This window comes from Myxine glutinosa, chromosome 2 (assembly GCF_964187855.1).
Source record: "Myxine glutinosa chromosome 2, kmMyxGlut1.1, whole genome shotgun sequence".
Taxonomy (NCBI): Eukaryota; Metazoa; Chordata; class Myxini; order Myxiniformes; family Myxinidae; genus Myxine; species Myxine glutinosa.
Window position 1 is genome coordinate 219,489,657 of NC_136262.1, and position 15,970 is coordinate 219,505,626.

The window sequence follows — 15,970 nt, forward strand, 5'->3', positions numbered from 1 at the left end:
CCGCTGGAACGTCTGAGCCGCATTCTTCAACCCGAAGGGCATTCTTAGGAATTCGAAGAGGCCGAAAGGGGTGATGACGGCCATCTTCGGGACGTCGTCCGGTTCGACGGGGACCTGATGGTAGCCCCGGATGAGGTCCACCTTAGAAAACCCGGTCGTGTTGGCCAACCGGGCGGAAAAGTCCTGAATGTGTGGGACTGGGTAGCGGTCGGGGGTGATGGCGTCGTTGAGCCGGCGGTAGTCCCCGCACGGCCGCCATCCCCCGCCGGGCTTCGGCACGATGTGCAGCGGAGACACCCAAGCACTGTTGGAGCGCCGCATGATCCCCAGCCGCTCCAGCGTGGCGAACTCCGCTTTCGCAACCGCGAGCTTCGTGGGCTCGAGTCGGCGTGCCCGGGCATAGACCGGCGGCCCGACCGTGGGGATGTGGTGCTCCACCCCGTGTTTAACGGCCACCGCTGAGAAGGTGGGCTGGGTGAGGGCCGGGAAACTGGCGAGGAGGCGGGTAAAGTCGTCCGCTGCCGGAAGCGTGCAAAGCAAACTCGCCGGGATGGAACCGTCCAGCAAGCCGCTTGGCAAGCCGCTCGGTGAGCCGCTCAGTGAGCCGCTCAACGGGCTGCTCAGCGAACAAGCGAGCGAGCCAAAGGTTTCGGCCTGGACGAGCCGTCTGCGCTTCACGTCGACCAACAACCCATGCGCACATAGGAAGTCCGCACCGAGCAATGCCATGGGCATGCTGGCGGTCACGAACGACCATTGAAAGCGCTGCCCCCCGAACCGCAGGGAGAGGCAGCGCTTCCCGAACGTGCGGATGGTTGTACCGTTGGCGGCAAGCAAAGCGGGGCCCCGGCCCGCGGTTCGCTTATCGGACGTGTAGGCGGGGATGACGCTTACCTGCGCTCCTGTATCGCAGAGGAAACGGCGCCCGGACAAGGTGTCCGTGATGAATAGGAGGCTACCGGAATGGCCGACGCTCAGGGCGGCTAACGAGCGCCGGCCCGGTCGTTTCCCGACTTGTCAAACGAGCACGGTGGGCAACACCTCTTAGCCTTGTGGCCGAACCTGGCGTGGAAATAGCACCAGGCTTGCGGCGGCGGGGGCGGCGGCGGCGGGGGCGGCCGCGGCGGCCGCGGTGTTCTCCGCAGCGGTGGTGGTGGTGGTGGTGGGCAGGGCGCGGCAGCGGCCACGAGGGACGCTGTAGCATCTGCCTCGGGAGCCACGGCGGCAGCACCGCAACTCGACCGCGTGTCGCAAGCCGCGAATAACTTGTCGGCCTCTACGGCCAGGGCGCGGGGTTCCCTTATTTTGGAACCGGCCAGCGCAAGGCGTACCTGTAGAGGTAGCTGGCGTAAGAAAAGCGCCCGGAATAAGAAATCCGGGGCTTGGTCACCCAGCAGCGACAGAATATAATCCATCCGCACGGATGGTCGTGTGTCGCCGAGTTCGGGAAGGTCCAGGAGGCGGTCGGCCTGTTCGATCTCCGTGAGGCCGAACGTGGCGATGAGGAGACGTTTGAGTGCCCCGTACTTGTGGTCGACCGGCGGGTGCCGCAGGATGGACACGACTCGGGCGGCAGTGCCGGGCCCGAGGGCGGCGACCACGTGGTAGTAACGGGTCTCATCCGCCGTTATGCCTCGAAGCTGAAATTGCGCTTCGGCCTGCACAAACCACACATCGGCCTGTGCTTCCCAAAACTCTGGGAGTTTTACCGCGACGGCGTTGTTGGCCATGGCGCGTTCGGTGGTCAGCAACGGCTGAACCAATCGGGGTCACCAGTGAAGTGTGGTGCTGCGCACACAACTTGCTTGCCAAAGAGGTAGGCCACAACGCGTTTGATAAAACCAAAAGAGTCTTTATTACGAAAGCTCGAACTGCAGCACTGGGCGGGCTCGAGCTTCGAGCCCTCATATTATGTGCCGAGGCCACGCCTCGTCCCTGGGCGTGGCCGATCGGTCGAAGGGCGGGGCATGTACCATCGGTCCCCGCCTGGGCGCTTTCGCCACCCACTGGTGCGCGGAATTATTACCCCTTGTACCCGCCACACTATATTGTTTACCCAATTTTCCAATTTCCAATTTTTCCAATTTTCCAATTTTCCAGTTTTTCAAAACACGATGGAATAATATTTACCGATATGAACAGTGATGTGGCTATTATTGAAATTCTACAAATACTGTTTAGATTTTGATGATTTGCGTGTGATATGATTTAACGGATGTTTATATAAATCGTTTAAAATTAAAAAAAGCGTTCAATTTCTGATATTTTGCCTTTTCATTTGGGCCTCCCAATTGAAGCCCCGCCCGTAGGGCGGGTACCGTTGCTTGTTAATTTAACGAGTCCCTCACCTTCTCTGCAACTCCACCCATACTTGATGTACGAGGCGAAGAAGAAGCGCAACCATACAGTGTATATTTCGCTCTGCTGGTTTCCTCGATTTCTCGTGTTATCGATTAATTGTTATACCGTACTTTGTTTTTGTTTTTGTGACCAATATAAGTATTATTGGCGAAAGAAGAGGTTGACTGTTTTCGAGGTAAAAGGTTGCACCAAAACCATCCCTCGCAAAAAAATAAAATTGAAGCGTGAGTTTGAGAAGAGGAGGATGTTGCGTCACTTCCGCCAATTGCAAGCGGTAATAAATAGTAAACAGTGGGGGTGTCTGCAATTGCAGGAAGTGTGTTCATCGTAGGCTCTGATCACGGGATAGTCAGGAGTTGGTGTTTGGGTTAATAATAATATAAATATACAGATTTCTATCGAGAGGCGAGACTGATCAGTACGCTGGTCGATCGTTTGAGTATCCCATCGCGACATGGCGAGCTGTGGGATCCTGTCGGCTAAGACCGTGTTGGTGTTTTTGAGTTTCGTTTTTTGGGTGAGTTTTTATAATATTTTAATTTCTATATTCTGTCATTGTTCTTATTATGCACTTTTTAATACTCATGCGCGACTTCTCCACGTTGACTAAAAGTTACCTCGGTGTGTTTGCGAAGTTCGATGTTATTTTCTTTGAGATGACAGTAGGCCGTATTTTGCTTGTTGAACAACACTGTCGTGTCACTGTGGTTGTGATTTAATTACCGTAAGGTGATTCTTCTCATGCGTGCAAGTGGTATAGGTTAACGTTTTTGAGAATGAACAGACTTGTTATGTTTATTTATTACAGGTTTTCTTTTTACCTCAGCACCCGAAGGTTACGTTTTCATCTCGACCCCCCTCCCTCTCCCTGGACCCCTCACTCTCCCTGGACCCCCCTCCCTCTCCCTGGACTCTCTCCCTGGACCCCCTCCCTCTCCCTGGACCCCCTCCCTCTCCCTGGACCCCCTCCCTCTCCCTGGACCCCCTCCCTCTCCCTGGACCCCCTCTCCCTCCCTGGACCCCCTCCCTCTCCCTGGACCCCCTCCCTCTCCCTGGACCCCCTCCCTCTCCCTGGACCCCCTCCCTCTCCCTGGACCCCTTCCCTCTCCCTGGACCCCTTCCCTCTCCCTGGACCCCTTCCCTCTCCCTGGACCCCTTCCCTCTCCCTGGACCCCCTCCCTCTCCCTGGACCCCCTCCCTCTCCCTGGACCCCCTCCCTCTCCCTGGACCCCCTCCCTCTCCCTGGACCCCCTCCCTCTCCCTGGACCCCCTCCCTCTCCCTGGACCCCCTCCCTCTCCCTGGACCCCCTCCCTCTCCCTGGACCCCCTCCCTCTCCCTGGACCCCCTCCCTCTCCCTGGACCCCCTCCCTCTCCCTGGACCCCCTCCCTCTCCCTGGACCCCCTCCCTCTCCCCGGACCCCCTCCCTCTCCATGGACCCCCTCCCTCTCCCTGGACCCCCTCCCTCTCCCTGGACCCCCTCCCTCTCCCCTTGACCCCCTCCCTCTCCCCTGGACCCCCTCCCTCTCCCCTGGACCCCCTCCCTCTCCCCTGGACCCCCTCCCTCTCCCCTGGACCCCCTCCCTCTCCCCTGGACCCCCTCCCTCTCCCCTGGACCCCCTCCCTCTCCCCTGGACCCCCTCCCTCTCCCCTGGACCCCCTCCCTCTCCCCTGGACCCCCTCCCTCTCCCCTGGACCCCCTCCCTCTCCCCTGGACCCCCTCCCTCTCCCCTGGACCCCCTCCCTCTCCCCTGGACCCCCTCCCTCTCCCCTGGACCCCCTCCCTCTCCGCTGGACCCCCTCCCCCTCCCCTGGATCCCCTCCCGTTTTGGCCGTTCTCGTTTTGTTACTGGGTTTCAGGAACTAAATGCAGTCCTTCTCCCACCATTGTATGGAGAATAATTTATTTCCTTCTACAGTCTACAATGGGCTTGTATTTGTAAACGGGGTACTTCTCTGCAGTCTCCATTGACTCCAAGCTAGGTGCTGCCACTGCTTATATCCAGTGATATGGAAAGCATGTTGTGATTTCATTTTTGTGACTTTCGCACTTTCGCACTTTCGCACTTTCGCACTTTCGCACTGTGGTTCTGTGGATGTTGCTCCCACCCCTCCTTTAATCGGAATTGTGTGATCTTCCCTTGAATATGCACATAGGTAGGTTTAAAGATTCACACTGAATTTGCTGAATGATGTAATTTTATGGTTACTACATAATTGATTGTGCTTAAGTGGGGGAGCAAGTCCATTTTGGATATTTCTTAAATGGTTTGAGTTTCCTTGTGGATTACCAGGTTGTTTTTGTTGGGCTTCTAGTGTATACCTGTCTCCCTCCTCACTCCGGTCCCCTTCTTTTACAAGTTTAACTATAAATTTCAACCAGTGGTGGTGGCGTTGGTCATTTGGAGACCCCATGAAAAACAATATTACCTGTCATCATACTCTAACCCACTATTTAGTCCGTGGGCTGAGTAGGGTTTACATGCACCCCCCCCCCCCCCCACAACTTAACTTCCCGGGTATGTCCATGTACCCCCCAACCTAGGGGTTAGGAAAAACCATGTTAACAGAAAAAAAACTCATTCCCAAGGTACCTCCCACGCATATTTTGATGTTACCCCCCCCCCGTCAGTTTTCTCCGAAAATTAGGGGTAGGCGAAATTCAAATGGTCATAACGTTTTACCTAGTCATCCTATGGTTGCATATGACCCCTCAAAATGTTTGTCCTGGGACACACTTTACAATGATATGTGTTATATGCAAATGAGGTCACCAGAGGTCAAACTATGAGGGAATGAGTTTTTTTCTGTTAACATAGTTTTTCCTAACCCCGAGGGTGGGGGGTACATGGACATAGCCGGGAAGTTAAGTTGTGGGGGGGGTGCATGTAAACCCTACTCAGCCCACGGACTAATTGTCTGGCATGTCTGTGGCCAACGCATTTGGTAGTTAATTATCCAATCAACAAAACTTGTCAGGGGACTGTGTATGAAAGATGGTGCTGATGTAAATTCTCTACCTCCTGTGAAACAAAAAAGTAGATTTTGGGTGGTTTAAGATAATTTACCTCCTGTTGAGCTATATTTCGCTTTACCGTCCCATTAGGGTAATTTTGTTTAATCTTTAGCTGTTTCCGATTTAAAAAAATAAAAATAAGTTGCCCATTCCATCATGGTGTGCGTAGGTTAATCCGTTTACTAATGAGGGGTTGTTTTGTTGACCAAAAAGGATTCGTAGTGTGGATTTGATGACCATCGATTTGTATTATATCTGTATATTTTGATTTGTATTATATCGAGTTGGAGCATTCCCTTTGTGCTGTTTAACACCACTCACAGATTGTTTTTTGGAAGGGAGGGTAATTGTTTCGCGTATGCAGTGACATGTTTTTCCTAAAGGGGGGGCGGGGGGGGGGTAATTGTTTCATGTATGCAGCGGTGTCTTGTGACGTATACGTGGTTTAAAAAATATATATAATTATGTCAAGGTTCGCTAGCCGCGAGTGCAGACATTGCACCAAAAAACATTTGAATGAAGAGCTAAAACCAAACTGTCGCCCACTATTTCTCCCACAACTTTCCTTTATACATGACATGCAAGTAAAGTACATCCCAATGATAATAGATTTATTTTTCAGTTGCACTTTTTTTTTTTTTCCCCCCCCCTGATGCACACATTGCATTGTAATTATACATGTTGTTCAATGCTCTGACACTGAGCCTCAAGACCCACTCACCACAACCTCACCGACTACCATCGTTACCTCCTTCACAAACCTCCACGTGCGCTGCCGGCCTGAGTGTGAAATACACATGATGGCGGGAACTCCAAGAACACCACAGAATAAACATACTGTTGTGGATCTCCGACGTCGGCCTTCCTCTTATCAAGGGGGGATTAATCCCCTGTCCTTTTACTGGCCGACGCGATCCCGAGGCTATCACGTTCCTTCTGGTCGGTGTTAAATAGGGTTGTTGGTCGAATTAGTCCTATTACCTAAGTACTAACGCCGACCGTGAGGCAAGGAAATGACCCCACCCGAACCACTGCGTTAGTGGACACGCCGAGCAAAGCGAGATTCGGGCCGTTAACAGGTACTAGACCCGATTCTAAGCGGTTCCTAATCGTGCCACGCTTACCCAATTGAGAAATCGCTAGGACGAACGGATTAAGAGGAAAACAAGGAAGAATAGGTAATTTATTAACACTTTGTACAATTAGAAGAGGAAAAGAAAGGATAATGTACAGGGAAGAGGAAGAAGCATACACAGGGCAGCCTTAATAACAGTCTTGACTTATTCCCTGGACACGGGCCCGTTCACTCTCAGGGTCACTCAGGGTCACTCAGTGTCACTCACACGGGGTTTGAAGATGGTCGGGTTGAGAGTCCAAGGTTCCACAGCTCGCCCGGTCCCCGACTCGTAGCGTGCAGATGGTGGAATACGGCAGGCAAATCTCCCCGTGGCGTAGGCGCGAGCAGACAATTATATCTCGGGGGATCGGTAAGCTAGCGATTATATATCGTACGTAATACTTGTACCGGCGCCTTTTATGAGTGCGCCCGGTATTGTTACGATCGATGCGCCACTTCCCCAATGTCCTTCTGCACGCTGCAATGCGTGCCGCGCGCCCGCCCTCTGTAAAGCTTGTTGCCACAGCGCGTCTCTCCCTCTCGTAACTACTCAAGCGTCTCTCCCGTAACAACTCAGATCATGTCAAGCGCCTCCCTCTCCCCGCTCATAACTGAGGTGGGGGCCTCACGCAAGGGGTTATATTGCCGCGCCCAGCGAACCCTCTGGAATGTCCAGCCACACCGTTTCGAGCCCTAATTGGCTGGTGAAGGCTTACCGGCTCAGCCTTGATGGCTGCTTGACGTGGCCACACCTCCACCCTTGCGCTCTGCCCCCTTTTCGGGCCTTACCTCGTGGCTTTTGGGCTGGTTTTAGCGTAAGCCCAACGAGTTCGTGAAGGCTGCTGGCAGCCTAAATGGTGGGGGTGATGTACAGACTGGCTAGCGCTTAATGGCGTCGATGAAAGGAGGCTGTAAAATGGACGAATGGGGCCTACTCTTATTTGTTTTACACAACGCAGATGCAACTATTGGGAATGGCCTTATCCTAAACACATACTATGAAATAACTAACTGCCTAAGGTGACCTACGTGTTTGTGGCCTATCTATGGGGTGCACCCTTTAACCTTTAATGATGTTACCTGTGGGTTCTCAAAACCGCAACAATACGTTTGACATTGTCAAACAGCATACAGTCCTGTGGGTGGTGGATCGCTTTGGCATTCCCACAAACTGTTGCAGGCTGAGTTCGCCTCACACCTATAATATAAAGTGCTATGAGTGAAGCTCAATGTTTAGTGCGGAGATGTCCTCCCTGTGCTGCCGTTTCCCGAGCAACTCAGAAAATCCATTGCAGAAGCTGGGGTGGGCAGGGCCAAAGCTGCTGTGTGCCAATGCACAGCTGTATTTTCACCAAGAGCTCATTTTGATCTGGCTTTATGCCCTGCCCTCGCTTACTGGGGTATAAAACTTTGATACCTTATTAAAAGGCCCGCAGGGCAGGATATGTTTGTTGTTGGTATTGGCTTGTGTTCGGGTTCATCAATGGTGAAAGGACACTTGAAAGGTGGTGCTTGTGTTGGCGGGGCAAGCTGCGGGTTGAGGCACTAGGATGGACGGAGGTAACAGACCATATTAACCGAAACCAAGCCACTCTGCAGATATCATTTAGTTTTCACTCGGTAGGCTATTAGCTTGCACACCTTCTTTTTTTTTTTTTTTTTAAAATATAAAGATTGTTCTGCCTGAACTTAAAAGTGCTCAAAGCAGACTGTACGCCACCAACTGTTCTTTTCAGAGCAACAGCCCAACTTCTCTGGAGCGGCCACCGACAAATGCATTTTTGCATTTTCCCATCTGCACCTAGACACTTGCACGCACCACGCCTCATATCTCAAACCTACACCATTACACACAACATGAATTCCTCCCAACTTTACCACCCTCTTTAGGTGTTGGGTCGCGGCAGCATGACTCCGTCTGCCCAGCAAGCCAGGGGCCGTGATCTTTGCTCTGTCTTTCTAATCTTGTCTTGCTTTCCCTTGAATGTCTGATGGGTGCCCTGTATTGTGTAATAGTCGTTAGATAAGGCCTAGGTTAAGTTCTGCATCTCGTCCATTTTCTTTCCTGCTTCTAAATATCGCTGCACTCTTCATTGCTTGCGATTGCTTGCACATTTTTATTTGCCTTCTCCCTTCTCCCCTGTTTTCCCTTTGTGTGTACCTTCCCCTCACCTTGAACAATAAATCCCTTGAGTTCCCTCCCACCTTTTTTAATGATCCCGCTTGCGCCTTGTAAATAATTTAAATAAATCTCTTGTTGACGTTCCTTTCCAATTTGTCCATGCCCGTCATTTCCCCCATTGGTGCAGCGCTGTTTGCACTTGGTTTAGCCTGGGAGATTTTCATTCCACGACTAATGGCTCATTCAATCCGGCATGCACTACACGGTAAAGCTTATCTGCCCTCATTATAGATCTAGTTGAGATAAGGTTGGTAGCTGAGGGCACGTGTCCCCCGCCAGAAGGCCAGCTGACATTCAGTTAAACGGTATTAGACGGCGGTCACTGAAGAATGTGGTTAACCGATTGGCACTCGCTGTTGATTAGCAACCTACTGCGGCAGTTATTCGTGCGTGGTAGCCTCGGGTCCAAGAAGTTCAAGGGGAACCTCGGCTGCCCCTCTTGGTAGAGCCAAAACCCAGGGCTGTAATATTTTCATTGAAGGATTTATGAACAGTTTTGTGGTTTGCAGGAATATACTTGTCTATTTGTAGCCTGCAATTTTTAATTTTTTTATTTTTTTTTAAACAAACAAAATTAAAAAACCCCAATGTCCTTTCACTTTTGCAAGATTATTCAGAAAATGTTTTTGGGCTAAAACATTGCTTGTAAGTTTTCAGTAATCCTTTTGTTGGGTGCAACCAATTGCTCTAATTCTGGTATATTTTGTTTCGTTTTATGCCTCTGCTGGCAGTCGCCGGAGCATCATGTTTTTGGGTGGTCCATCTGTCTGTCCTGTGAGCTTTTCTTTACCACGTTGAGAATGGCTGAAGGGATACAAGTCAAACTTTGTGCAGTATGTATAATGATGCACAGATGAACTGAGATTAGATTATGGGGTTAAGAGGTCAAGGTCAGGTCCCATCAGGTAAAAGGTGTTATTGAGTGAACTTGTGAACCAGTGATGGGATTTTGACCAAACTTCGTGCAAATATGAACTTGGATTGTCCATGCCAGGTAAAAAAAAATTGATGCTTGAGAACAGCTGAAGGGATTTAAATCAAACTTGGTGCAAGTATGTATAATGTGTATGGTGGAGACATGTTGGTCTATCTCAACATTGAAGTGTCTTAGTTCTTTATTTTTGGCCTTGTGCTGCTTGCAGGCTGTTGCTGCCGTGTTCTGCTATGCAGGAGCGTATGTGTTCATCAGCTATGATCGTTACGACAACTTCTTCCAAGACTGGTACATCACCTTGCCTGCCATGGCCATCGTCCTCGCAGGCATCCTGGTGTTTTCTATCGGGGTGATTGGTTGCTGTGCTGCTGTTCGAGAAAGCCGTTGTGCTCTTGCTTCTGTAAGTCCACCTTTGACACTTGGCCGATGTGATTTTTGGAAGCAAGAGGTCATTTTTTTGTTTTTTTCTGTTTCTTTGAATAGCACAGCTCATGCAAGCTTGAGATGAAACTTCCTGAATTGGTGCTCCGAATTTGCTGATTTGAATGTATTCTGAAGTACTTCAGAACCTAGCAATTCTTATTTTGACACTTTTTATGCCGCCGTCCTCGAAGGTGGTCAGAGGCATTGTTTTCGGGTTGTCCGTCTGTACGGGCTAAACCTTTTTTTTTTTTTTCTTCACTCGGCAACCACATGGCTGATTGAGACAACTTTCTGAGTAGGAGTGACACCCATGCAGAATGTTTTTATAATTGTGACGTCATAGGTCACGTGGTATGGCAGCAATCTTGGATTAAACGCAAATTAAAAAAAAAAAATTTCTCAAACTGCTGATTGGAAAACTTAAACTTGGCATATTGTTAAGTACTCCCAATGGGGAACAAAAGCATGATAATGACATCAGTTGAGTGATATACGAGCCATAAATGTTTTAATCGAATGCCTTATCCTAAAAATCTGAAATTGCATGCACTTGATCTCTGACCTATTTGTATTGAAATATTAAATATACTAGCAACGGTATCCGCCCTATGGGTGGGACTTCAATTAGGAGGCCCAAATGAAAAGGTAAAATATCAGAAATTGAAGGCTTTTTTATTTTATTTTAAACGATTCATATAAACATCTGTTAAATCATATCACATGCAAATCATCAAAATCTAAACGGTATCTTGCTATAATTCACCAAATGTCCCACAGTGATCGATGCACGGTGATTGTGATCGATAATCGTGTTCACAATCGCGATGTCGTATGTACTCCCGATACGTGTTTCCTTCAGTTGAAATGGGTTAGAATTCTCAAGCAGGGATTCAACCCGTGTCCTTGTAAAAGGTCTTTGTCCGAGGTCACCGAGTTCGATCGGTGCAGCTGTGCAGCCGTTTGTGCAGCACCCGGGAAAACAACCGTCATAATGAACGTTATGCGGGAGTCCAAACCTGAGAATGCTGGAGACCAAAGCTGAAATTGGGAAAACTAAATAGCCTATTTTACTCACTGGAGATCCCAGGATTACCCACCCAAAATATCGTTGCAATGGCTTCAGCAGTTTTTACGGTACCTTCAGACACACAGACACACAGACACACAGACACACAGACACACAGACACACAGACACACAGACACACAGACACACAGACACACAGACACACAGACACACAGACACACAGACACACAGACACACAGACACACAGACACACACACGGTTTGGCAGCCATGTTGGATTGAAGAAAAATATTAAATAATTATATCTCTGAAACAGTTTACCCTATTGATGTGAAATTTTACAAATGCCATCGAACATTGTTTCATATAGTTTAAAAATGATGTCGGTCACGTGGTTTGGCAGTCATCTTTGATAGCAAAACAAACCTTATCCGATAAACACAAAATGGCACAAACTTGATCCCCTCCCCATACATATGCAGTGTACATTTTTAATGTCTTATGTTACGTGGTTTGGCAGGCATATCAGCTGGAAAGCTGATATTTAAAAAACAAACAAAAAAAAAAAACCCTTCTCTGAAAACGCTTCACCAATCGATGTGATACCTGTCTTGTGGTAAAAATGTGATTCTTCAAAACAGCTGAAGGGATTTAAAAACAAACTTTATTTTTAGGACAGTGAACGAGGGCATCTACCCATTGTCACGGGCAGGGACTATAGGGAGGCATATTGGCGACGCAGTTGCATTGCTCTAGTTTATTTTTTATTTTTATGCTTCCGTCGCCGGAGAAATTATGTTTTTGGGTTGTCCGTTCGGCTGTCCATCCGTGATTACTCGAATGGCTGAAGGGATATAATTCACACTTGGTGAAGGTATGTATCGTGATGCAAAGATTAATCGCTTAGATTTTGGGGTAAGGAGGTCAGATGTCCAGTCTGGTAAAAATTCTGTTACCGAGTTAACTTGTGAACCAGTCATGGGATTTACACAATTTGGTATAATTATATTATGATGCAAACATAAACTAATTTGATTTTGGGGTCAAGAGGTCAAATCGGAGGTCATGTTAAGTTACAATTATTTAGTTACCGAGATAACTTAAGAACGGCTGAAGGGATCTTAGTCAAACTTGGTGCCGGTATGTATAATGAGGTAAAGATGAAATGATTAGATTTTGGGGTCAATGGTCCGGTTTGGTAAAAATCCTGTTGCCATGCCAACTTGTGAACCCGTGATGCTATTTTGAACAAACCTGGGATAAGTAAATGTGATGCAAAGATGAACTGATTGTATTTTGGCATGAAAAGGTCAAAGGTCAGAGGTAATGTCAGGTAAAAATGTGATAACTTGAGAACAGCTGTGTATTTAAATCAAACTTGGTACAAGTATGTATAAACAAGTAATGTGGGTGGAGGCATATTGGTCAATGTTGACGGCGAAGTCAGGTTTTTTTTTTGGGGGTTTTTTTTGACCAAAAAAAAAATAAGACTTACGGAAATAAGACAATTCATTTCTATCAATTGTAAAGAGACTTATAAGAAGTGTAAAGTAGCTACCTTGCTGCTTGGAACCTTAAATCATTTTTACTCCAGGCAGTGAATTACCACCAATCAGTTGCTATGGAGAATTTTGACAGTTGTCACGCAGTTGCAATGAACCATTGGCTTTATCTGTTTCCTAAAATGGCTGTTCCAGAAATATAACTCGGCAGTTAGAATCGAGTCTGTCTACAGCTGTTCGTGAAGTTGGCTATTTAAGTTAATTCATTGTAGTGGTTAACAGAGCAAGGCACATGGGACACCAGAGCGATGTGGTAAGGCTTTCTCCTGGTATCGGTTGCAATAAATTGTGCATGGTTTCTCTGATGGCAAAGCCGATGCCCAACTCCGCCACACTTAACCTGAACCGAAGCATCACTTTGTATTGATTCAGTGCAGGGATTTTCTACCTGCCCCCACATTGTCTGGTGTCCATGTAATTCCAGTCAATGGTTTGTTATGGATTTGTGACATGGCACTGACTTTCATCCTTGTAAGGCAATTCCTTAAATCTCCTAACCATAGAATTTTCACTGTCTGAACATGTTTTCTTTCTTTCCTAGTTTTCTTTGCTGCTTCTCATTTTGTTTGGTCTGGAAGTTGCTGCTGCTGTACTTGGCTTCATCTATCACAGCAAAGTGAGTTGCATGTTTGTTTGTTCCCCCCTCCCCCCCCCCCCCTCCCCACCTGGGCTACAAAATCACCATTCCTTTGTTATAAGATAAGTACTTGTGTGCTGCAGGTTGAGTCTGATGCAAAAGGAAGGATGTACAAGGTATTTAGTGAGTATGATGGGGATGGAAGCCATTCAGAAAGTCGTGCTGTTGACTACTTGCAAAACGAGGTAATGCATTGACACTTGCAAACTTTCAACATGTTTAACCTGAGGAAGGGGTCAAAGCAGTTTCTGTTCACATGTTTTGGGTTCAAATTTTTTTTTGGGAGTGCAGTTGCATTGCTGTGGTGTTGCCAACTTTTCTGACTGGAAGAAAACATCGTGGTTCGACCATGCTGGGAACAACAGCGTGCCCCTGAGTTGCTGCAAGAAAACTGCCGTCAACTGCAATGGAAGCTTGCTTCAGCCCAATCTCATCTACGATGAGGTGAAGGGCCTTTTGTGTTTTGTGTATTTTGATTAAAATTAATTTTTTTTTTTTTTCAGCATCGATTTTGTTTTTAATCCCAAAAAAATTTTTTCAGGGTTGTCTGATTAGGATTGAAGAGAAAATCCAGAGCATTCTGACGTACATTATGGCCGTGGCTATTGTGTTTGCTTTTCTGCAGGTAAGCTTGCTTTCAAAGTTTCAACACCACCGTTGGGTATCGTAGGAAGGAACTCTTGGAAAAGGTTATTGTAAAACTGGGTTTAAACTTGAAATTGTGGACATTATACACTGAAATATGAGTGATGGGAAGGAAGTATTTATTTATTTTTCAGAAAACTCACTTGCTATTCATGTGCAAAAGGACTTGTATCAGAATGTGTTGATTCCTAGCCCTGGTGATGATTTATATTATTGGTCTGTCAGATGAGGTATTTGTAATGTACATCTACAGGCATCTAATGAAGCATTGCTATTACTAAATTTAATCTTTACTGATCACAAATGTTTAAATGCAGCATGTAGTTGCTTAATCATTCAAATTAAAATTCTACATTGCTACCTTTTCACTTCTTGGCGTTTCTTTTCTTGCATCCTTAAGTCCACACCCACACTTGTATTGTGAAAGCAATGGAATGGTTCTTTCTTTTGAGTGAACCAGGATTTGTCAATGTTGCACTTTTTGATCTAATTTGTGAATTGCAGGCACATTTGAATATTACCTGGAGTGTGTGTGATTGTAATTATGTTGGTGTTGAGATTTTGAGAAGTGAAATGAGAATTTTGAGGTTTTTCATTTATGCCAAGTGTATTTCGCTGGCATACCTATACGGCTGGTCTGGAGACTAGTGCTGACTGATCAGCAATGGGCTGCATTTCTGCGAGAACTAGGTTAGGGTGTTTGTGGAGTTGGAAGATGGGTGTGCTGAGGGAGATTTGTGTGCAGACTAGCTTCCTAAAGAGCTGCCGGAATTGCTGGTGTCGATGGAGGATGGTGGACTTCCAAAGCAGATGTGTTGAAAGAGGGTGGACAGTGGTTGAAAGAGGGTGGTGGAGTGTTGTGGGTAGTGCAGCAGCTCAATATGTCTGCCTTGCCTCATAGGAAGGTAATTTTGAAAAACTAAATATTCTTTCAACTTGCACCCCTCCTTGCCTGCCCGTCTTCCTCCCCACCCCCCTTCCCCCACCTCCAAATTTTTTTTCTTTGCAGATGCTTGGTGTTTTGGCCACCTGTGTGATTGGATTTCGGCCCAGGAATGAAAACAGGTCACAGTCTTATGAACCCCTCATCTATGAAGGAACGTACGCTTGAAGTTGTGAATGTTCAAAAGTACAGCTTCGTGAAGTGGTCAGTTGACGCAATGGGTTCTTCCTGGCTTGTATTGGCATTGGTAGATGAGTTTTTAGATGAATACTTGTCAATATATGCACTTTTTTTTTCCTTTTTTTGCATTTACATCTCTCACCCTCCCCCACCCCTCCTTTCACCCCTGCACCTTCATACCCTGTCTGACATTTTGTATCAAATAGTATTGTATCTCCCAAACTGAATTTTCAAACCTTATCCGACATTGATTGCAAGGATTTCTTCACTAATTTGACTGATTTATCAAGTTGTCGCTTGTAGTTTATGAAAACTGTATTTTGTAGGTGTTTTGCTGTTCATTTAAATGTATGCCAGTTGGTGATTTGCTGTGCACTGTTCACTTTCATTTAGCTTGAAATTGAGCTCGATGCCCATTCCTGGAAAGTATTTAGCATTTTGAGTTTTCACTTTAAGCCGCTTTACTGTGAAACTACTTTTTATTGCCTCCATTTTCTCGTCTAATATTTCTTGACCAAGTTAGAGTTGTGGTTGAAAATAAAAATCTAACTACAGATTCTCCTTGTTTGCCTTGAATGATATATAATTTTTTTATTTTTTTAAATTTTTTTTTGGCATTGCAAACCAAATCCCAAACTGCAAATATTTTCTAAATGACCCTTTCTACCTCACCACTGATCAAATGGGTTGTTTATGTTGGTTGAAGGCAGTGGGAAATTAGGGTGTGAAGAGAATGACAGATCTGCAATCTGGTGGTGAAAGAAGGCCACATTCCAGTGGATTGGGAACTGAGTACCCTCGTCCCTCTATACAAGGGGAAAGGTGACCCTCTGGACTGTGGCTCATATCGAGCGATAGTTATTGGAGCATGGAATGAAAGTATTGGAAAGGGTGTTGGAGAGGAGGATAGAGAAGAAAGTAAAGATTGACGAAATGCAGTTTGGATT

The 15,970-nt window shown here is 47.0% G+C and overlaps 1 protein-coding gene across 2 annotated transcripts; it reads left to right on the forward strand.

Annotated features, from left to right (window-relative positions):
* The first annotated feature begins 2,587 nt into the window (after window positions 1-2,587).
* On the forward strand, window positions 2,588-15,580 carry TSPAN3 (tetraspanin 3). Of its 2 annotated transcripts, none has more exons than XM_068106211.2 (7): window positions 2,588-2,878; window positions 9,818-10,009; window positions 13,160-13,234; window positions 13,339-13,440; window positions 13,547-13,699; window positions 13,797-13,880; window positions 14,910-15,580. In XM_068106211.2, the coding sequence occupies exons 1-7, from the start codon at window positions 2,816-2,818 to the stop codon at window positions 15,009-15,011; spliced, it is 771 nt and encodes a 256-aa protein (XP_067962312.1). In that variant the 5' UTR covers window positions 2,588-2,815; the 3' UTR covers window positions 15,012-15,580. The 2 variants fall into 2 exon arrangements, with proteins under 2 accessions (XP_067962312.1, XP_067962311.1); XM_068106210.2 differs by having other exon boundaries at window positions 2,608-2,878; window positions 13,318-13,440.
* Window positions 15,581-15,970: the final 390 nt, after the last annotated feature.

Bases quoted from the DNA above. Each gene is read 5' to 3' on its own strand.
- TSPAN3 (XM_068106210.2), top strand. From the start codon at position 2,816: ATGGCGAGCTGTGGGATCCTGTCGGCTAAGACCGTGTTGGTGTTTTTG. The intron at 13,235-13,317 runs GTGAGTTGCATG...CTTTGTTATAAG, and splicing joins GCTTCATCTATCACAGCAAA to ATAAGTACTTGTGTGCTGCA. The intron at 13,441-13,546 runs GTAATGCATTGA...TTGGGAGTGCAG, and splicing joins TTGACTACTTGCAAAACGAG to TTGCATTGCTGTGGTGTTGC.